General features: G+C 48.1%; 1 protein-coding gene across 2 annotated transcripts in view; it reads left to right on the forward strand.

The window, feature by feature from the left end:
• KIF6 (kinesin family member 6) overlaps positions 1 to 23,014 on the forward strand; it is a 374,519-nt gene that overhangs the window by 75,132 nt on the left and 276,373 nt on the right. For both annotated transcript variants that reach the window (XM_089690367.1, XM_089690368.1), the window contains exon 6: positions 5,284 to 5,413. In XM_089690367.1, coding sequence (XP_089546493.1) covers positions 5,284 to 5,413 — 130 coding nt within the window. The remainder of the gene's footprint in view (positions 1 to 5,283; positions 5,414 to 23,014) is intronic.

Genomic DNA, 23,014 nt, shown 5'->3' on the forward strand with positions numbered 1-23,014 from the left:
GTTGCATGACCGCGCAATTGTCATTCAAAGTGTGATAGCGCTGAAAGCTGAAAATTGGCCTGGGGGGGGGGGGGGAGTGTCCGGACTGGAAGGGGGGAAAGTGTCCGGACTGGAAGGGGAGGGGGGAGTGTCCGGACTGGAAGGGTGTGAAAGTGTCGGGACTGGAAGGGGGGGAAAGTGTCGGGACTGGAAGGGGGTGAAAGTGTCCGTACCGGAAGGGGGGGAAAGTGTCCAGACTGGAAGGGGGTGAAAGTGTCCGGACTGGAAGGGGGTGAAAGTGTCCGGACTGGAAGGGGTGAAAGTGTCCGGACTGGAAGGGGGTGAAAGTGTCCGGACTGGAAGGGGAGAAAGTGTCCGGACTGGAAGGGGGGGAAAGTGTCCGGACTGGAAGAGGGAGAAAGTGTCCGGACTGGAAGGGGGTGAAAGTGTCTGGACTGGAAGGGGGGGAAAGTGTCCGTACTGGAAGGGGGGGAAAGTGTCCGGACTGGAAGGGGGGGAAAGTGTCCGGACTGGAAGGGGGGGAAAGTGTCCGGACTGGAAGGGGGGGAAAGTGTCCGGACTGGAAGGGGGTGAAAGTGTCCGGACTGGAAGGGGGGGAAAGTGTCCGGACTGGAAGGTGTGAAAGTGTTCGGACTGGAAGGGGGGGGAAAAGTGTCCGGACTGGAAGGGGGTGAAAGTGTCTGGACTGGAAGGGGGTGAAAGTGTCTGGACTGGAAGGGGGGGAAAGTGTCTGGACTGGAAGTGGTTAAACAGGTTAAAAAATCAAATTTCGTCATAAATTTAGGCCAAAATGTCTCCTGCTCTGTGTTTTTGCTAAAAAAAAAAATCCAGATTTGTGTAAATTAATTGGTTTACGTGAAAGTTATAGCGCCTACAAATGGCGGTATAGATACTGGGATTTTTGTTTTCTTCTAGTAATGGTGGCAATCAGTGACTTTTAGCGGGACTGCGGCGGACATTCTGACACTAAGGGGGGGGGGGGGGAACTGACTTGGTGTCACTGACACCAATACAGTGATCAGTGCTAAAAAAAAGCACTGACACTGTACTAATTACATTGGGCAGGAGGGGGTTAATGTGAGTGGCGATCAAAGGGTTAACTGTTTCCTGGGAGTGTTTTTTTTAGGGGGCGGGGGTGTGTGCTTCACTGCAAGCACACTGATCGGGATAGCTATACTGTGCAGTGTGCCTGAGCTGACAGGGAGGAAGATTGTTTGTAAACAAAACAATCTTCCTCCCCGTCGGAGATACTCGGTAATCACCGTGCGCCGGCAGGTAATCACCGGCCGTGACCCGGTGATTGACATCCACGGCCGCTAATGGCGGCGCGGGTAGGACGCACATGTGCGCCCCCTACCCGAAAATGCAGAAAGACTTATATATACGTGATCCTGCGCACAGGCGCCACCCTGTAGCAGTACATCTGCTATAGGGCGGTCCTAAAGTGGTTAAAGCGGTAATAAACCGCAGGTAAGAAATAAAAACATAAAAAAATCCCCTGCAAGGTGATGTTGTAATGTATGCATCCCATCTGACTGCCCGAGCCGCGATAATATCACCCCTCCCCCCCGGGCCATGGCACAGTACTCTGAAGGAATGGCACGGCTATGCCGTTCCTTCAGAGCACATGTAACGGTTCTAAAAAAGAGCGACAATCTCCTAAACGGTGCAAATTTAGGAGATATTAGTTTTACCTACAGGGAAGCTTTATTATATATTATATTTATTTAAAAAAAAAATTTACTATCATTTTAAGTGAGATTTATTTACAGTGAACCATAAGCCATCCAATACCAGCAAACATAAAAGAAAAGTGAAACCAAAGATTCCGGTGACAGAATACCTGACTAATAACAGAAGCCTAACAATTAACTATATACAATACATATACAATGGGGAACATAGAAAAGCGGGAAAAAACTGGAGGTGCAGATGGGAAATGGCAGCTAACACTGGGATCAGGAACTAGGGGGAGCAGGATCATGGCAGTAGGATACAGAGTATTGCATACAGGGCAGGAACAGGATAGCAGCTACCAGTATCTGGTTGACAAAGCAAAACACAGAATCAAAGTGTAATAGGAGAGGAGGGTCTAAATACCCTCCCAGCAGCCAGCATCAGGTGGAAACTGATTACTGGAATCTGCTGGCTGCTGGGAGACACTGGCTGGTGGACACTGGAATTACAACTTCCCGCTCTGGAAAGCAAAGCGCCACCAGCAGGTGATCCAGGTTCTGACACAGATGCTGTATTTTTCGAGCCACTGACTGAGACAAGACTGTTCAATAATGAATATTACGATATAAGACTCAGAGTGTTCATAGGTACATAGTTAGTCTGGCTGAAAAAAGACAAAAGTCCATCCAGTTCAACCATAGAGAAAAAAAACAAAAGTTATAATCCTACACCCACAGTTGATCCGGAGGAAGGCAAACAACCCAGCAAAGCACGATCCAATTTGCTCGTGCTGGGAAAATCATTACATCATCAGCACCTCCCGAATTTTGTTCTAGCAAATCCCCTTTAAGAAGGATTCACCGCAAAGTGATCTGTCATAGATGGAGTTATTTGCTTCTGCTTACTTATATCTCTGGAAGACCTCCGTGGTGATATGCCCCTGCCATAGTTTCCCAATTCCAGCCTCTGGCCACACTTGACGTAGTGTCTTCCTTTTTGTGGACTCTGCTAGCCCGGTGTCCTCGGCAGAGGTGTTAGGATACCTGGCACCCCTGCCAGTACCTTGCATGGCCGCAGAAGTTCACGTCAGCTCAAATTTGGTGCCAAACGGCCTTCATGAGGAAGGTGCTTCCTCAGGTGATGGTTGACCTCTGGCTTCCCAGTACCTTGTTCCTGTTCCTGTGCTACTGTGATCTGTGATTTCCTGATACCGACTTGGCTTACTCTTGGACCTGTCTGCTCTGCTTAACCCCCTGACCTGACCTCGGCTTGGCTAACGGATATTCCCTCCTGCTCCTCTGTGTATGACCTCAGATTGGCTAACGGATCTTCTCTCTCGCTCCTCTGTGTATGACCTCGGCTTGGCTAACGGATCTTCTTTCCTTCTCCTCTGTGTATGACCTCGGCTTGGCTAACGGATCTTCTCTCTTACTCCTCTGTGTATGACCTCGGATTGGCTAACGGATCTTCTATCTTACTCCTCTGTGTATGACCTCGGCTTGGCTAACGGATCTTCTCTCTTGCTCCTCTGTGTATGACCTCGGATTGGCTAACGGATCTTCTCTCTTACTCCTCTGTGTATGACCTCGGCTTGGCTAACGGATCTTCTCTCTTACTCCTCTGTGTATGACCTCGGCTTGGCTAACAGATCTTCTCTCTTACTCCTCTGTGTATGACCTCGGCTTGGCTAACGGATCTTCTCTCTCGCTCCTCTGTGTATGACCTCGGCTTGGCTAACAGATCTTCTCTCTCGCTCCTCTGTGTATGACCTCGGCTTGGCTAACGGATCTTCTCTCTCACTCCTCTGTGTATGACCTCGGCTTGGCTAACGGATCTTCTCTCTTACTCCTCTGTGTATGACCTCGGATTGGCTAACGGATCTTCTCTCTTGCTCCTCTGTGTATGACCTCGGCTTGGCTAACAGATCTTCTCTCTCGCTCCTCTGTGTATGACCTCGGCTTGGCTAACAGATCTTCTCTCTCGCTCCTCTGTGTATGACCTCGGCTTGGCTAACGGATCTTCTCTCTCTCTCCTCTGTGTATGACCTCGGATTGGCTAACGGATCTTCTCTCTTACTCCTCTGTGTATGACCTCGGCTTGGCTAACGGATCTTCTCTCTCTCTCCTCTGTGTATGACCTCGGATTGGCTAACGGATCTTCTCTCTTACTCCTCTGTGTATGACCTCGGCTTGGCTAACGGATCTTCTTTCCTTCTCCTCTGTGTATGACCTCGGCTTGGCTAACGGATCTTCTCTCTTACTCCTCTGTGTATGACCTCGGCTTGGCTAACGGATCTTCTCTCTTACTCCTCTGTGTATGACCTCGGATTGGCTAACGGATCTTCTCTCTTACTCCTCTGTGTATGACCTCGGCTTGGCTAACGGATCTTCTCTCTTACTCCTCTGTGTATGACCTCGGCTTGGCTAACGGATCTTCTCTCTTGCTCCTCTGTGTATGACCTCGGCTTGGCTAACGGATCTTCTCTCTCGCTCCTCTGTGTATGACCTCGGCTTGGCTAACGGATCTTCTCTCTTACTCCTCTGTGTATGACCTCGGCTTGGCTAACGGATCTTCTCTCTCGCTCCTCTGTGTATGACCTCGGCTTGGCTAACGGATCTTCTCTCTTACTCCTCTGTGTATGACCTCGGCTTGGCTAACGGATCTTCTCTCTTACTCCTCTGTGTATGACCTCGGCTTGGCTAACAGATCTTCTCTCTCGCTCCTCTGTGTATGACCTCGGCTTGGCTAACAGATTTTCTCTCTCGCTCCTCTGTGTATGACCTCGGCTTGGCTAACGGATCTTCTCTCTCGCTCCTCTGTGTATGACCTCGGCTTGGCTAACGGATCTTCTCTCTTACTCCTCTGTGTATGACCTCGGCTTGGCTAACGGATCTTCTCTCTCGCTCCTCTGTGTATGACCTCGGCTTGGCTAACAGATCTTCTCTCTCGCTCCTCTGTGTATGACCTCGGCTTGGCTAAAGGATCTTCTCTCTCGCTCCTCTGTGTATGACCTCGGCTTGGCTAACGGATCTTCTCTCTTACTCCTCTGTGTATGACCTCGGCTTGGCTAACGGATCTTCTCTCTTACTCCTCTGTGTATGACCTCGGCTATCCCATATGACTACGTCTGCTCCGATCTCCACCTGGTACCTGACCTCGGCTTTGAACCGTCTATCCTGTGATCCTCTGTTTCCCGGCTTGCATACCTCGCACAGGCACCACCTGTCTGCAGACCCCATCTCAGTGCATCAGCTGTGCTCCTGGGTGGACCACCAAGCAGCACTCCTACAGGCAACCTGTGCCACTTTGGGCCTGACTCCTGCTGTCCCACTCTCAGGGGAGTCCGGAACTTAGCCGCAAGGGAAGCCCTCTCTCCATTGGCCTCTAACACCAGGTAAATGATACCCGGCTGTTGCTTTCTCATGATTCAAAATAAATACAGCAAACAAGATGCAGTTTGCAAACTGAACATTCAAGATCTTCCTACCCCCAAGACACATAAGAAATTAAAAAAAAAAAAAAAGCCAGCATCTGCCCAGAAACTTGGGCAGACTTGGAGACTGTCCATTATTTATTCCTTGACATCCAATGTTATTCTCTGTCTAGAAAAGTGACCATCATGGAGGATCCTGATCAGAACATCCACCTGAAGAACTTGTCCCTTCATCAGGCCAACACCGAGGAGGAGGCCCTCAATCTGCTCTTCTTGGGGGACACAAATCGCATGATCGCTGAGGTGAGCTGCTCAGGCATCATCTTTATACTGACTTAAAAATGGAGAGGGAGTTTCATAGGATGGGGAGAGGCTCTGGAGAAGTCCTGGAGGTGAGCATGGGAGGAGGAAATGAGGTAGCTGGAGAACTGGAGGTCTTGGGAGGAGTCGAGAGGATGGTTTGGTTGATATTTTGAGACTAGGTTAGACGGGGCCTAGTTGTGGATGGCTTTGTACATTGTTGTTAGTATTTTGTGAGTGGAAGCCAATGGAGAGATCAGCAGAGAGGGTTGGAGGTCAGTGGAGGGATTAGCACAGAGGGTTGGAGGACACTGCCAATCCCTCCACTGACCTCCAATCAGTGTCCTCCACCCCTCTCTGCCAATCCCTCCACTGACCTCCAATCAGAGTGGGGTGGAGGACACTGAGTGAAGGTCAGTGGATGGATTGGCAGAGGGGGGTGGAGGACACTGATTGGAGGTCAGTGGAGGGATTGGCAGAGAGGGGTGGAGGACACTGATTGGAGGTCAGTGGAGGGATTAGCACAGAGGGTTGGAGGACACTGCCAATCCCTCCTCTGACCTCCAATCAGTGTCCTCCACCCCTCTCTGCCAATCCCTCCTCTGACCTCCAATCAGTGTCCTCCACCCCTCTCTGCCAATCCCTCCACTGACCTCCAATCAGTGTCCTCCACCCCTCTCTGCCAATCCCTCCACTGACCTCCATGCAGTGTCCTCCACCCCTCTCTGCCAATCCCTCCACTGACCTCCAATCAGAGAGGGGTGGAGGACACTGAGTGAAGGTCAGTGGATGGATTAGCAGAGGGGGGTGGAGGACACTGATTGGAGGTTAGTGGAGGGATTGGCAGAGAGAGGTGGAGGATACTGATTGGAGGTCAGTGGAGGGATTGGCAGAGAGGAGTGGAGGACACTGAGCGGTTGGTAAGGTAGAGGGGTCTGGCAGCAGCATTCATGATGGACTGGAGGGGGGGTGGCCAATGTAAAGGTACGCCAATGAGGAGGGAGTTGCAGTAGTCGAGGCGAGAGATGACCAGGGAGTGACCTAGAGGCTTTATGGTGTCATTGGTGAAGATCTTTGATGTTCCACCTTTCCTGTATTCTCTGTCAATATTTACCCTCCGTGGAATATTTGGTGTTTTCCATAGAATGGAGCTCGCTGAGACCCAACCCTACCAGATATTTCTGTTTATTTATATTGTAAGACATGAAGTCCTCCCAGGTGACACCGGCACTAACATTTCTCATAGAGAGGCTCTTCTGATCACTAACATATGTGGGATTTGGAAGATCCGGCGTAAACGTGAAAGATGGATTTATTCTCCATATTAGAGACTTCATAGTAGGATTCCTTGTACGTGTCCTGAATCCTCTGTCCTCCACACTGGGCTAGAAATGGGAAAACTGAACGCCAGGCAGATAATAAACACCATAAAACATTAAAGTGTTACTAAACCCCCAACAGTACAATCAGTCTGTAGAGGCAGGAAAGCATGCTTGTTATACTCACTGTGGAACCTAAGGGGATAATCCTCCACCCTGTGTAAAAAGGCTGTTTGATCCTTTCTTATCTGATCCTCCCCTTCTTCTACTGTCCCCAATCCATGTGCTAAAAGAACAGAGCCTTGGGGACAAGCTACACATGCTCAGTTTGGTGTATATGGCTAGAGAGTGTTTTTTTTTCTTGGGAGAGTGCATGTGATCAGCACAGGGCCACAGGGCCTGGGGAGAGCGGATATAGTGAATGCGGGGTCCGGGGAGAGCGGATATAGTGAATGCGGGGTCCGGGGAGAGCGGATATAGTGAATGCGGGGTCTGGGGAGAGCGGATATACTGAATGCGGGGTCCGGGGAGAGCGGATATAGTGAATGCGGGGGCCTGGGGAGAGCGGATATAGTGAATGCGGGGTCCCGGGAGGGCGGATATAGTGAATGCGGGATCCGGGGAGAGCGGATATAGTGAATGCGGGGTCCGGGGAGAGCGGATATAGTGAATGCGGGGTCCGGGAAGAGCGTATATAGTGAATGCGGGGTCCGGGGAGAGCGGATATAGTGATTGCGGGGTCCGGGGAGAGCGGATATAGTGAATGCGGGGTCCGGGGAGAGCGGATATAGTGAATGCGGGGTCCGGGGAGAGCGGATATAGTGAATGCGGGGTCCGGGGAGAGCGGATATATTGAATGCGGGGTCCAGGGACAGCGGATATATTGAATGCAGGGTCCGGGGAGAGCGGATATAGTGAATGCGGGGTCCGAGGAGAGTGGATATAGTGAATGCGGGGTCCGGGGAGACCGGATATAGTGAATGCGGGGTCCGGGGAGACCGGATATAGTGAATGCGGGGTCCGTGTGGTGCTTTGGCATTTTGAGGGTTATAGCAGACAGTGAGGAGGTGACATACCGCCTCCTCACCAACTGTCAAAGGCCCTCTAAAAAGCATTCCACCGTGAATCACTTTTCAGAGGTGCAGCATGTACTGCGGCACGTGTGAGCGAGCCCTTACGATGCACTTCTGTTATTGGCTCCCTTTCCGTTTGTTCATTAAAGTGTTTTGTTATATCTGCTTAATAAGTGCAATAAAAAAAAATCTCCCATTGATCTTGTCAGGAATTGGGAGCGTTCCTGCGTCCTCATTGGCTGCTATTGGACTTCATTCGGTTTATGGGTGCCGGGTCTTCTGGGAATGGTTAGGGGATTCCAGAACGGAACATTGCAAAATGTGTTTTGGTTATAAATAATTTGTGACGACTTTTCTCCGTACCGACAAAAAAGAAAAACCCACCATTGTGTGACAGACTCCATCCTCCCGCTCTCTCCGCTCATGTGTGACATCTGGAGACGGGAAATGTTTTCTCTTCATCTTATGGGCTCTTAAAGCTAAACTCCGGGGAGAAATAAAGGACAGATTTATTGATTTATTTCAGGTACTTATATAGCGCCATCCATTTACACTGCGCTTTACATATATATTGTACATTCACATCAGTCCCCGCCCCCGAGGAGCGTACAATCTAAGGTCCCTAACTCACATTCATACATACATATACTAGGGACAATTTAGACAGGAGACAATTCATCTCCCAGCATGTCTTTGGAGTGTGGAAGGAAACTGGAGTACCCGGAGGAAACCCACGCAGGCACAGGGAGAACATGCAAACTCCAGGCAGGAGGTGCCGTGGTTGGGATTCGAACCGGCGACCCGAGTACTGCCAGGTGGACGTGCTAACCATTTAGCCACTGTGCTGCCCTATATTTATTGCAGATCTCTTAGCCCGGGTTCACACCGATGTGGTGCGGAATCCGCAGCGTTTTTTTCTCATTCTGCACCGCATCACAATCGCACCCTGTTTATACGAACCGCTGCGAGTGTGTATGTTAAGTTAAACACCTCCTGTCCAGTCCATGTATATAAACAACCGGATGGGAGCAGTGCAGGGTCAATCCAGTACCCACTGTGTCCTCCGGACACCGATCGTCGGACGGGACCTCTGTGTGAGGTCCCGATCATGTGATCACGGATTGGACAATCAGTGATCATATGCAGAGTAGTAAGCAAGATGTCACTTCTGACATCATTGCTTACTACGTGTGAAATCTGTGAATGATAACAGAGATCACATGGTACAGGGCTATTCACAACAGCCTTGCACCATGTGACAAGCTGTGACCAATCACAGCTCACTCAGTATTTCTGAATGGCTGCAAGAATGCAGCCAGAGAGAAGGAGAAATGATTGCTTTTACAGCCTTTACGGGTGTAAAAGCAATCAGTCTAAAAAAAAAAAAACGAACAAACTTCATCACCCCCCACAAGTAGTACATGGTGTCACCATGATGACACTGTACTGCTATGGTGACAGTATGTAAAAGAAACCCCATAAATAATAATATAAAAATTTAAAAAACATTTTTTTAAAAATTATAATTTTTGGTTATAAACTAATTTGGGTTATTTTTTTTTTTTTACTAAAAAGATAACGGAATAAATTTTGGCTGAGATTTATGAAGAAAGATTATTTATTTGCAAAATTTTATAAGAAAAACACTTTTTTTCAAAAATTTTGGGCTTTTTCATTTATATAGAAAAAAAAAAAAAAAATCCCAGCGGTGAATAAATATCACCAAAATAAAGCTTTATCTGTCTCAAAAAAATGCTAAAAAATTCATACGGGTACAGTGTTGCATGACCGCGCAATTGTCATTCAAAGTGTGATAGCGCTGAAAGCTGAAAATTGCCCTGGGGGTGAAAGTGTCTGGACTGGAAGGGGGTGAAAGTATCCGGACTGGAAGGGGGGGGGAAGTATCCGGACTGGAAGGGGGGGGGGAAGTATCCGGACTGGAAGGGGGGGGGAAAGTGTCCGGTATGGAAGGGGGTGAAAGTGTCCGGACTGGAAGGGGGGGAAAGTGTCCGGACTGGAAGGGGGGGAAAGTGTCCGGACTGGAAGGGGGGGAAAGTGTCCGGACTGGAAGGGGGGGAAAGTGTCCGGACTGGAAGGGGGGGGGGGGGGGAAGTATCCGGACTGGAAGGGGGGGGGGAAAGTGTCCGGTATGGAAGGGGGGGAAAGTGTCCGGACTGGAAGGGGGTGAAAGTGTCCGGACTGGAAGGGGGGGAAAGTGTCCGGACTGGAAGGGGGGGGAAAGTGTCCAGACTGGAAGGGGGGGGAAGTATCCGGACTGGAAGGGGGGGGAAGTATCCGGACTGGAAGGGGGGGGAAGTATCCGGACTGGAAGGGGGGGGAAAAGTGTCCGGTATGGAAGGGGGGGGAAGTGTCCGATATGGAAGGGGGGGAAAGTGTCCGGACTGGAAGGGGGGAAAGTGTCCGGACCGGAAGGGGGTGAAAGTATCCGGACTGGAAGGGGGGGAAGTGTCCGGTATGGAAGGGGGGGGGAAGTGTCCGGACTGGAAGGGGGTGAAAGTATCCAGACTGGAAGGGGGGGGGGAAGTGTCCGGACTGGAAGGGGGTGAAAGTATCCGGACTGGAAGGGGGGGGGGGGGAAGTATCCGGACTGGAAGGGGGGGGGGAAGTATCCGGACTGGAAGGGGGGGGGGGGGAAGTATCCGGACTGGAAGGGGGGGGGAAAGTGTCCGGTATGAAAGGGGGTGAAAGTGTCCGGACTGGAAGGGGGGGAAAGTGTCCGGACTGGAAGGGGGGGAAAGTGTCCGGACTGGAAGGGGGGGAAAGTGTCCGGACTGGAAGGGGGGGAAAGTGTCCGGACTGGAAGGGGGGGAAAGTGTCCGGACTGGAAGGGGGGGAAAGTGTCCGGTATGGAAGGGGGTGAAAGTGTCCGGACTGGAAGGGGGGGAAAGTGTCCGGACTGGAAGGGGGGGAAAGTGTCCGGACTGGAAGGGGGGGAAAGTGTCCGGACTGGAAGGGGGGGGGGGGAAGTGTCCGGACTGGAAGGGGGGGAAAGTGTCCGGACTGGAAGGGGGGGAAAGTGTCCGGACTGGAAAGGGAGGAAAGTGTCCGGACTGGAAGGGGGGGAAAGTGTCCGGACTGGAAGGGGGGGGGGGGAAGTATCCGGACTGGAAGGGGGGGGGGAAAGTATCCGGACTGGAAGGGGGGGGGGAAAGTGTCTGGTATGGAAGGGGGGGGGGAAAGTGTCCGGTATGGAAGGGGGTGAAAGTGTCCGGGCTGGAAGGGGGTGAAAGTATCCGGACTGGAAGGGGGGGGGGGGGGGAAGTGTCCGGTATGGAAGGGGGGGAAAGTGTCCGGTATGGAAGGGGTGGAAAGTGTCCGGTATGGAAGGGGGGGAAAGTGTCCGGTATGGAAGGGGGGGAAAGTGTCCGGTATGGAAGGGGGGGAAAGTGTCCGGTATGGAAGGGGGGGAAAGTGTCCGGTATGGAAGGGGGGGAAAGTGTCCGGTATGGAAGGGGGGGAAAGTGTCCGGACTGGAAGGGGAGGAAAGTGTCCGGACTGGAAGGGGGGGAAAGTGTCCGGACTGGAAGGGGGGGGGGGAAGTATCCGGACTGGAAGGGGGGGGGGAAAGTGTCCGGTATGGAAGGGGGTGAAAGTGTCCGGACTGGAAGGGGGTGAAAGTATCCGGACTAGAAGGGGGGGGGGAAGTGTCCGGTATGGAAGGGGGGGGAAGTGTCCGGTATGGAAGGGGGGGAAAGTGTCCGGTATGGAAGGGGGGGAAAGTGTCCGGTATGGAAGGGGTGGAAAGTGTCCGGTATGGAAGGGGGGGAAAGTGTCCGGTATGGAAGGGGTGGAAAGTGTCCGGTATGGAAGGGGGGGAAAGTGTCCGGTATGGAAGGGGGGGAAAGTGTCCGGTATGGAAGGGGTTAATCACGGCCAGAGGAAATACAATTCTTCTCCTTACCAGACAAACCTATATGCTGGCACTGGCGCCGGCATCTTTAGTGTGGGCACCCGGCTGTGACAGCTTGCAGTTTCACTGCGGGGTGCCCACTGCGCATGTGCGTGAAGGCGCTGCGCTTCATGAATGGTCCTGTAGTCTTCTGGGACCTGTCACGTGTCCCAAAAGACCTCGGAGAGGGAGGACACCGGACGTGGGAGCTGGTACCTGTCAAATTCGGGTACCCGCTCCCCCCCACTCCCCCCAAATTTGCCAATCCTTAATGGGGAGTGGGAGAGCAGTCTTTAAAAGCAGAACTTCCCTTTTTGGGTGGAGCTACGCTTTCAAACAAGTGCCTCCATAGCAAACTGCTCGCTATGGAGGCATTCGTGCGTGCTTGCTCCTGAGCCCCGCTCTGCGTGTCCATAGACACACACAGAGCTCAGCTCAGCCTAACTCCCCCCCCTCACTCCCTCCCTCCTTCTCACTGGCTGTGATTGACAGCAGCAAACGCCATTGTCACTGAGCCAACAAGGAGGGAGCTGCTGCTCTCATGCACATAAATGGATGGAGATTGGGCTCAGGTAAGTATGGGGGAGGGTAGCTGCACACAGTAGGTTTTTTTTTTACCAAAATATCTACCTGTGCAGGTAAGGTGCGTCTGTGCTTAGCAACAAACTTTGCAGCTTTGACCAAAGTTGAATAATGCCCTTGCTATAGGGATTGGTCATATCTCCTGAAGCCTGATGGAAATACTCCCAGGATGTTGCTAGGATGTTGCTAAGTGAGGCTTGGTCATTACTGCTCACCTCCACCATCACAGGAGTGAGCTCTCAAACATTGAGCTCAGAGCTACTGCATCAGGGGAGAGAAAGCACATGTGAGGGGGTTCAAATCAGAGAAGAGCTTGCTCTTGGGATGGAGGTGGTGAGCAGTAACAGCTAGGCCTCACTTAGCAACATCTTGGAAGACTTCCAGTCCGGGTTCTTGAGGTACTTAAATGAATAATGCTCTTGTAATAGGTTATCAGCGAGGAGAATTTTCCTCACATTGGTGATCAGTGGGAAGAACGTCCCTTACATTGGTGATCAGTGGGATGAATGTCCCTTACATTGGTGGTCAGTGGGAAGAATGTCCCTTACATTGGTGATCAGTGGGATGAATGTCCCTTACATTGGTGGTCAGTGGGAAGAATGTCCCTTACATTGGTGATCAGTGGGATGAATGTCCCTTACATTGGTGGTCAGTGGGAAAAATGCCCCTTACATTGGGGGTCAGTGGGAAGAATGTCCCTTACATTGGTGGTCAGTGGGAAGAATGCCCCTTACATTGGGGGTCAGTGGGAAGAATGTCCCTTACATTGGTGGTCAGTGGGAAGAATGTCCCTTACATTGGTGATCAGTGGGAAAAATGCCCCTTACATTGGGGGTCAGTGGGAAGAATGTCCCTTACATTGGTGGTCAGTGGGAAGAATGTCTCTTACATTGGTGGTCAGTGGGAAAAATGCCCCTTACATTGGGGGTCAGTGGGAAGAATGTCCCTTACATTGGTGGTCAGTGGGAAGAATGTCCCTTACATTGGGGGTCAGTGGAAAGAACGTCCCTTACATTGGGGGTCAGTGGGAAGAATGTTCCTTACATTGGTGATCAGTGGGAAGAATGTCCCTTACATTGGTGCTCAGTGGGAAGAATGTCCCTTACATTGGGGGTCAGTGGAAAGAACGATCTTACATTGGGGGTCAGTGGGAAGAATGTCCCTTACATTGGGGGTCAGTGGGAAGAATCTCCCTTACATTGGGGGTCAGTGGAAAGAACGTCCCTTACATTGGGGGTCAGTGGGAAGAATCTCCCTTACATTGGTGCTCAGTGGGAAGAATGTCCTTTACATTGGGGGTCATTGGGAAGAATGCCCCTTACATTGGGGGTCAGTGGGAAGAATGCTCCTTACATTGGTGCTCAGTGGGAAGAATGTCCTTTACATTGGGGATCATTGGGCAGAATGCCCCTTACATTGGGGGTCAGTGGGAAGAATGTCCCTTACATTGGGGGTCAGTGGGAAGAATGTCCCTTACATTGGTGGTCAGTGGGAAGAATGTCCCTTACATTGGGGGTCAGTGGGAAGAATGTCCCTTACATTGGTGGTCAGTGGGAAGAATGTCCCTTACATTGGTGGTCAGTGGGAAGAATCTCCCTTACATTGGGGGTCAGTGGAAAGAACGTCCCTTACATTGGGGGTCAGTGGGAAGAACGTCCCTTACATTGGTGGTCAGTGGGAAGAACGTCCCTTACATTGGTGGTCAGTGGGAAGAATGTCCCTTACATTGGGGGTCAGTGGGAAGAATGTCCTTTACATTGGGGGTCAGTGGGAAGAATGTCCCTTACATTGGTTGTCAGTGGGAAGAATGCCCCTTACATTGGTGCTCAGTGGGAAGAATGTTCCTTACATTGGGGGTCAGTGGGAAGAATCTCCCTTACATTGGTGCTCAGTGGGAAGAATGTCCTTTACATTGGGGGTCATTGGGAAGAATGCCCCTTACATTGGGGGTCAGTGGGAAGAATGCTCCTTACATTGGTGCTCAGTGGGAAGAATGTCCTTTACATTGGGGATCATTGGGCAGAATGCCCCTTACATTGGGGGTCAGTGGGAAGAATGTCCCTTACATTGGGGGTCAGTGGGAAGAATGTCCCTTACATTGGTGGTCAGTGGGAAGAATGTCCCTTACATTGGGGGTCAGTGGGAAGAATGTCCCTTACATTGGTGGTCAGTGGGAAGAATGTCCCTTACATTGGTGGTCAGTGGAAAGAACGTCCCTTACATTGGTGGTCAGTGGGAAGAATCTCCCTTACATTGGGGGTCAGTGGAAAGAACGTCCCTTACATTGGGGGTCAGTGGGAAGAACGTCCCTTACATTGCTGGTCAGTGGGAAGAATGCTCCTTACATTGGTGCTCAGTGGGAAGAATGTCCTTTACATTGGGGGTCAGTGGGAAGAATGTCCCTTACATTGGTGGTCAGTGGGAAGAATGCCCCTTACATTGGTGGTCAGTGGGAAGAATGTCCCTTACATTGGTGCTCAGTGGGAAGAATGTCCTTTACATTGGGGGTCAGTGGGAAGAATGTCCCTTACATTTGTGGTCAGTGGGAAGAATGTCCCTTACATTGGGGGTCAGTGGGAAGAATGTCCCTTACATTGGGGGTCAGTGGGAAGACTGTTCCTTACATTGGGGGTCAGTGGGAAGAATGTCCCTTACATTGGGGGTCAGTGGGAAGAATGTCCCTTACATTGGTGGTCAGTGAGAAGAATGGCCCTTACATTGGTGGTCAGTGGGAAGAATGTCCCTTACATTGGTGATCAGTGGGAAGAATCTCCCTTACATTGGTGCTCAGTGGGAAGAATGTCCTTTACATTGGGGGTCATTGGGAAGAATGCCCCTTACATTGGGGGTCAGTGGGAAGAATGTCCCTTACATTGGTGATCAGTGGGAAGAATGTCCCTTACATTGGGGGTCAGTGGGAAGAATGTTCCTTACATTGGTGCTCAGTGGGAAGAATGTCCCTTACATTGGTGCTCAGTGGGAAGAATGTCCCTTACATTGGTGCTCAGTGGGAAGAATGTCCCTTACATTGGGGATCAGTGGGAAGAATGTCCCTTACATTGGTGGTCAGTGGGAAGAATGTCCCTTACATTGGTGGTCAGTGGGAAGAATGTCCCTTACATTGGTGATCAGTGGGAAGAATGTCCCTTACATTGGGGGTCAGTGGGAAGAATGTCCCTTACATTGGGGGTCAGTGGGAAGAATGTCCCTTATATTGGTTGTCAGTGGAAAGTTTGTTCCTTATATTGGGGGTCAGTGGGAAGAATGTTCCTTACATTGGTAGTCAGTGGGAAGAATGTCCCTTACATTGGGGGCCAGTGGGAAGAATGTTCCTTACATTGGTGCTCAGTGGGAAGAATGTCCCTTACATTGGTGCTCAGTGGGAAGAATGTCCCTTACATTGGTGCTCAGTGGGAAGAATGTCCCTTACATTGGGGATCAGTGGGAAGAATGTCCCTTACATTGGTGATCAGTGGGAAGAATGTCCCTTACATTGGTGCTCAGTGGGAAGAATGTTCCTTACATTGGGGGTCAGTGGGAAGAATGTTCCTTACATTGGTGGTCAGTGGGAAGATTGTTCCTTACATTGGGGGTCTGTGGGAAGAATGTTCCTTACATTGGTGGTCAGTGGGAAGAATGTCCCTTACATTGGTGATCAGTGGGAAGAATGTTCCTTACATTGGGGGTCAGTGGGAAGAATGTCCCTTACATTGGTAGTCAGTGGGGAGAATGTTCCTTACATTGGGGGTCAGTGGGAAGAATGTCCCTTACATTGGGGGTCAGTGGGAAGATTGTTCCTTACATTGGGGGTCAGTGGGAGGAATGTCCCTTACATTGGTGGTCAGTGGGAAGAATGTCCCTTACATTGGTGGTCAGTGGGAAGAATGTCCCTTACATTGGTGATCAGTGGGAAGAATGTCCCTTACATTGGGGGTCAGTGGGAAGAATGTCTCTTACATTGGGGGTCAGTGGGAAGAATGTCCCTTACATTGGGGGTCAGTGGGAAGAATGTCCCTTACATTGGTGGTCAGTGGGAAGAATGCTCCTTACATTGGTGATCAGTGTGAAGAATGTCCCTTACATTGGTGATCAGTGGGAAGAATGTCCCTTACATTGGGGGTCAGTGGGAAGATTGTTCCTTACATTGGGGGTCAGTGGGAAGAATGCTCCTTACATTGGTGATCAGTGGGAAGAATGCTCCTTACATTGGTGATCAGTGGGAAGAATGTCCCTTACATTGGGGGTCAGTGGGAAGATTGTTCCTTACATTGGGGGTCAGTGGGAAGAATGTTCCTTACATTGGGGGTCAGTGGGAAGAATGTCCCTTACATTGGTGGTCAGTGGGAAGAATGTCCCTTACATTGGTGATCAGTGGGAAGAATGTCCCTTACATTGGTGATCAGTGGGAAGAATGTCCCTTACATTGGTGGTCAGTGGGAAGAATGTCCCTTACATTGGTGATCAGTGGGAAGAATGTCCCTTACATTGGGGGTCAGTGGGAAGAATGTCCCTTACATTGGGGGTCAGTGGGAAGAATGTCCCTTACATTGATGGTCAGTGGGAAGAATGTCCCTTACATTGGGGGTCAGTGGGGAGAATGTTCCTTACATTGGTAGTCAATTGTTGAATGTTGATGAGCACCATGTTGCAGCAGGTGTGAGCACATACCTACACCCCAGTCCCCAAGTTCAGGCAGTTCTCCTCCATGCCTGATGAATGTGATTGGTCACCAATGAGGTCATAGCCGGGAATATTAATTCCTGAAGCCGCGGATTGCCTCTCTCCTCGGCTCAGACAGTGTATGTGGAGCACATGTAGGCACATAAAAAGATCAGAGCTCTGGCTGTTTTGTTGTGGCATTGCTGGGCTTCTTGCAGACAGAGGGACACTATTTGAAGTGGTTACACTCCAACGATCATTGCTTCTTAATAATGAACATGTGGGGGGACCGGCTCGTTATAGACCATTTGTTTGAGTCACTCTACATGTGTCTCAATTTTTGGAGCAGAATACGGCAATGATAAAAAAAAACCCGCCAAGGCATCTCCATAGAAATGGAATTTTGGCTGGCGGCGGGAGAACACTTGTTGACTAAAGCACATTTCTCAGGAGTTTTTGGACTTTTTTTCTGCAGGAATTCTTCTTTCTATTACATTAGACATGCAGTTCATCATTGTCCATTAATGAAAAAATATATGAATCTGCGGAGTCTAATGTCTAACAAATGTGGAGCGGGCAACGCCGGGACGTTCCCACGTACGATTCCTGAACCCTGGATCAACTCACGAGAAGCCGCATTCTCCGTCCAATAACTCCGCAGGTTCTCGGCCCATTATCATCCCCTTATCTTGTCAGCGGGTTCTGTCATGAAAAAACTTATTTCCCCATCTAATCTGTGTTTGCCTGCAGCTCGGTCAGTGGGGCTGAGGGGTTCTGCAACAAGACCTTCTGATTGTTCCATTAACTGACTAAATATCTAACTAAATAAATAAGTAAAACAAATAAATTAAATAACTGAAATAATAAGTAATAATAATATTAATATTATTACATAAATGATAAAATAATATAAATACATTAACTGGAATAATACTATTATTAATAAATTATTATTATTATTATACAGGATTTATATCGCGCCAACAGTTTGCTCAGCGCTTTACAAAATGGAGGCAAACATTACAGTTACAATACAATTTCTGAATGTTCCATTAACTAACCTCACTAAGTAGATAAATAAGTAAAACAAATTAAATAACTGAAACAAGTCATAATAATAGTAATATTATTACATAAAAGATAAAACAAAAATAAAATAACTAAAATAAATACATTAACTGGAATATTATTATTAATAATAATAATAATAATAATAATAATTATTAATATACTAATATAATAAAAATAATATTATTTTACAGGATTTATATAGCGCCAACAATTTGCTCAGCGCTTTACAAAATGAAGGCAGACATTACAGTTACAATACAATTTCTGAATGTTCCATTAACTAACCTCACTAACTAACTAGATAAATAAGTAAAACAAATAAATTAAATAACTGAAATAATAAGTCATAATAATAGTAATATTATTACATAAATGATAAAACAAAAAATAAAATAACTAATATAAATAAATACATTAACTGGAATATTATTATTAATAAATAATAATAATAATAATCATCATCATAAATATTATTATTATACAGGATTTATGTCGCCAACAGTTTGCTCAGCGCTTTACAAAATGGAGGCAGACATTACAGTTACAATACAATTTCTGAATGTTCCATTAACTAACCTCACTAAGTAGATAAATAAGTAAGACAAATTAAATAACTGAAACAAGTCATAATAATAGTAATATTATTACATAAATGATAAAACAAAAATAAAATAACTAAAATAAATACATTAACTGGAATATTAATAATAATAATAAATATTATTATTATACTAATATAATAATAATAATAATATTTTACAGGATTTATATAGCGCCAACAATTTGCTCAGCGCTTTACAAAATGAAGGTAGACATTACAGTTACAATACAATTTCTGAATGTTCCATTAATGAACCTCACTAACTAACTAGATAAATAAGTAAAACAAATAATTTAAATAACTGAAATAATAAGTCATAATAATAGTAATATTATTACATAAATGATAAAACAAAAATAAAATAACTAATATAAATAAATACATTAACTGGAATATTATTATTAATAAATAATAATAATAATCATCATAAATATTATTATTATACAGGATTTATATAACACCAACAGTTTGCTCAGCGCTTTACAAAATGAAGGCAGACATTACAGTTCCAATGCAATTTCTTTTTTTTTCCATTATATCTTTTATTAAATTCTCTTTTAAGAAAAAAATATCTTACAAAACCATCATAAATCTTTTTACATCATACATATAAAGTTTATCCCCATTCCCCCACCCCCCCCTTAAACACACCCCTGTCCAATGTCATCTTATCCTCTCTTTCCCCTCCTATTAATCTAGTCATATATATAGATCTCTTTAACCATTGAAATTCTCTGGTACCATCATATAGGAGCCATTGTCCCTATTGCCCCACATCCTCTCCAACATACAGGTGATACTTCTTCTCTCTGTCTATGTGCCACACTCGGTGTACAATACCATCAAGATCAGGGGTAGGCAACCTGAGAGCCGCAGGACTACAAGTTCCATCATGCCTCTGCAATTCATAGCTGTAACTGTCAGTTTTGTCATTTTTACAATGCCTCATGGGAAATGTAGTTCCACAACAGCTAAAGAGCCGCAGGTTGCCTACCGCTGATCTAGACAAACATTTATAATTCATCTCAACTATATTCGTGTTCATCACCCCGTGCCTTAACTTGAACATTTTCCTCTTCTGGTGATCATTCATATTTATACCCAATTCTCTTTCCCAACCCTCCAAGAACGATGGTGACCCAGCTCCCTCCAATTCAACCAAGATCTTATCAATCCTAGATGTTAGATGTCCACAACTTGTCTTGGAGCTCAGCAGTCTTTCAAATGGGAACATGTCCCCCGTCATCCTCAGAGGCTGAGGAGGTGTTGAGACAAAATCTCCCAATTTGTAATATCACAGTTTATCTAAAACTAAAAACAAATTTCTTTTATTCTTCAATTCTTGAAAAGTGTCGAACTGCCCTTTTGTCTTATACAGTATATCTCCCAAACGTGCATTTCTATCTTTAACCACTTCCAGTCCGGACACTTTAACCCCCTTCCAGTCCGGACACTTTCCCCCCCTTCCGGTCCGGACACTTTAACCCCCTTCCGGTCCGGACACTTTCCCCCCCTTCCGGTCCGGACACTTTCCCCCCCTTCCGGTCCGGACACTTTCCCCCCCTTCCGGTCCGGACACTTTCCCCCCCTTCCGGTCCGGACACTTTCCCCCCCTTCCGGTCCGGACACTTTCCCCCCCTTCCGGTCCGGACACTTTCCCCCCCTTCCGGTCCGGACACTTTCCCCCCCTTCCGGTCCGGACACTTTCCCCCCCTTCCGGTCCGGACACTTTCCCCCCCTTCCGGTCCGGACACTTTCCCCCCTTCCGGTCCGGACACTTTCCCCCCTTCCGGTCCGGACACTTTCCCCCCCTTCCGGTCCGGACACTTTCCCCCCCTTCCGGTCCGGACACTTTCCCCCCCTTCCGGTCCGGACACTTTCCCCCCTTCCGGTCCGGACACTTTTACCCCTTCCGGTCCGGACACTTTTACCCCTTCCGGTCCGGACACTTTTACCCCTTCCGGTCCGGACACTTTCATCCCCTTCCGGTCCGGACACTTTCATCCCCTTCCGGTCCGGACACTTTCATCCCCTTCCGGTCCGGACACTTTCATCCCCTTCCGGTCCGGACACTTTTACCCCTTCCGGTCCGGACACTTTCATCCCCTTCCGGTCCGGACACTTTCATCCCCTTCCGGTCCGGACACTTTCATCCCCTTCCGGTCCGGACACTTTCCCCCCCTTCCGGTCCGGGCACTTTCCCCCCCTTCCTGTCCAGGCCAATTTTCAGCTTTAAACTCAACTCAAATGGTGAAATGAACCAATAGGTCCCAAAAATGGACCCTAATACAAAGTGAAAAAAAACTAAAAACTTCCCAATCCCAAAATGGGATAATATTCACACACCAAACGTAATAAAGTGAATCCCAGTGATGGGATAATCGTTTGGTGTGTGAATATTATCCCATTTTGGGATTGAGAAGTTTTTAGTTTTTTTTCACTTTGTATTAGGGTCCATTTTTGGGACCTATTGGTTCATTTCACCATTTGCACTATATGGCACTTTGCGATAGATCCCTGTAGGATCTCCTATATTTTCACATTATTGTGTGTATATGCATTTATATATTTTTTTAGAGTCATTTATATTTTATTATAGTTTTCTAGCACTGCACCATATTATAGGTTAAGCTACAAAACTGTAGCTGCTGACTTTTAAAAAACAGACACTTACCTGTCCCTCTGTCCCGTGGTGTGTCCCCCGCAGCCCGTTTCACCGGCCGTCCTGTATTCCAGGAGGCCGGCATCTTCAGTGTGGGCACCTGGCTGTGACAGCTTGCGGCTTCACTGCTGGGTGCCCACTGCGCATGCGCGAGTAGCGCTGCGATTCATGAATGGTCCTGTAGTCTTCTGGGACCTGTCACGTGTCCCAAAAGACTACGGGAGGGAGGACAACTTCCATTTAGGCGATCGGACCGAAAGTGAGAGCGGGTACCTATAAAATTTGGTTACCTGCTCCCTCCCGCCCCCCCCCCCAGGTGCCAATCCTTAATGGGGAGTGGGGGAGCAGTCCTTAGAGCGGAACTTCCCCTTTTGGGTGGAGCTCCGCTTTAATAAATCCATCCGCCAGATCACGAGGAACGGTGACCTCCAGGGAGGAGCCTCCAGAGTCATCGTGGTTGATGGAATATATCTGAGGAGAGAACGAGAGGTAAAGATCAATGAGTGAAGGATTATAACTTTTTTATTTTTTTTTATGGTTGAACTGGATGGACTTTTGTCTTTTTTTCAGCCAGACTATGTTACTTTGTATCTCTATCTCCCGTCTGATCGATGTTTATAAACAATGTTACTTTGTATCTCTCTATCTCCCGTCTGATCGATGTTTATAAACAATGTTACTTTGTATCTCTATCTCCCGTCTGATCGATGTTTATAAACAATGTTACTTTGTATCTCTCTATCTCCCGTCTGATCGATGTTTATAAACAATGTTACTTTGTATCTCTCTATCTCCCGTCTGATCGATGTTTATAAACAATGTTACTTTGTATCTCTCCATCTCCTGTCTGATCAATGTTTATAAACAATGTTACTTTGTATCTCTATCTACCGTCTGATCGATGTTTATAAACAATGTTACTTTGTATCTCTATCTCCTGTCTGATCGATGTTTATAAACAATGTTACTTTGTATCTCCCATCTGATCGATGTTAATAAACAATGTTACTTTGTACCTCTCTCTCTCCCGTCTGATCGATGTTTATAAACAATGTTACTTTGTATCTCTCTATCTCCCATCTGATCGATGTTTATAAACAATGTTACTTTGTATCTCTCTATCTCATGTCTGATGTAAATATGATGTAAATGAGGGTGGGGGACTCTTGTCTTGACTTCCATTGGTGGTGGTGGGGGGGTTCTTGACATCTGATGAAGGGGGGGTTCTGGACATATAGTCGTACAGATACACCTGGCTCTTTGAGGTCAACCATAATGATGATGCGGCCCCCGCAGTTACATTGAGTTTGACCCCCCCTCCGTTACATGGCAGTGTGCACATGTGCTCTACCATTGCACAGGATTGGAGTCTGAGTATGTGCAAGGCTCCACGCCCCTCCGGCCAGAGCGCGCGTCTGAGTATGTGCAAGGCTCTGTCTACAGGGAAAAGTTGGATGAAAGTAATTGTGGAGGAGATCTAAAGAGAAATAAAAAAAGAGTGTAATCCTCTACTGTCAGGGATGTCTACGTGTCTAATTAAAGGGTGTTTTATAGCGGGGGGAGGGGGGGAGATTTGTTCAGATTACACAGCTTGTATACTGTCAGCGGCTGATGGAGTGCGTCTTGTGAATCATGACTCTTGCAGCTACCGCGCTTTTCCTGACACCGCGGATGGAGAGGTTTTTGGGCTTGTCTCCAGCTGTTTCGGTTACAATGGAGTCTTCGGA

Source organism: Staurois parvus, unplaced genomic scaffold (assembly GCF_062004578.1).
Source record: "Staurois parvus isolate SC_StPar_1 unplaced genomic scaffold, SC_StPar_1.0 ptg000529l, whole genome shotgun sequence".
Taxonomy (NCBI): domain Eukaryota; kingdom Metazoa; phylum Chordata; class Amphibia; order Anura; family Ranidae; genus Staurois; species Staurois parvus.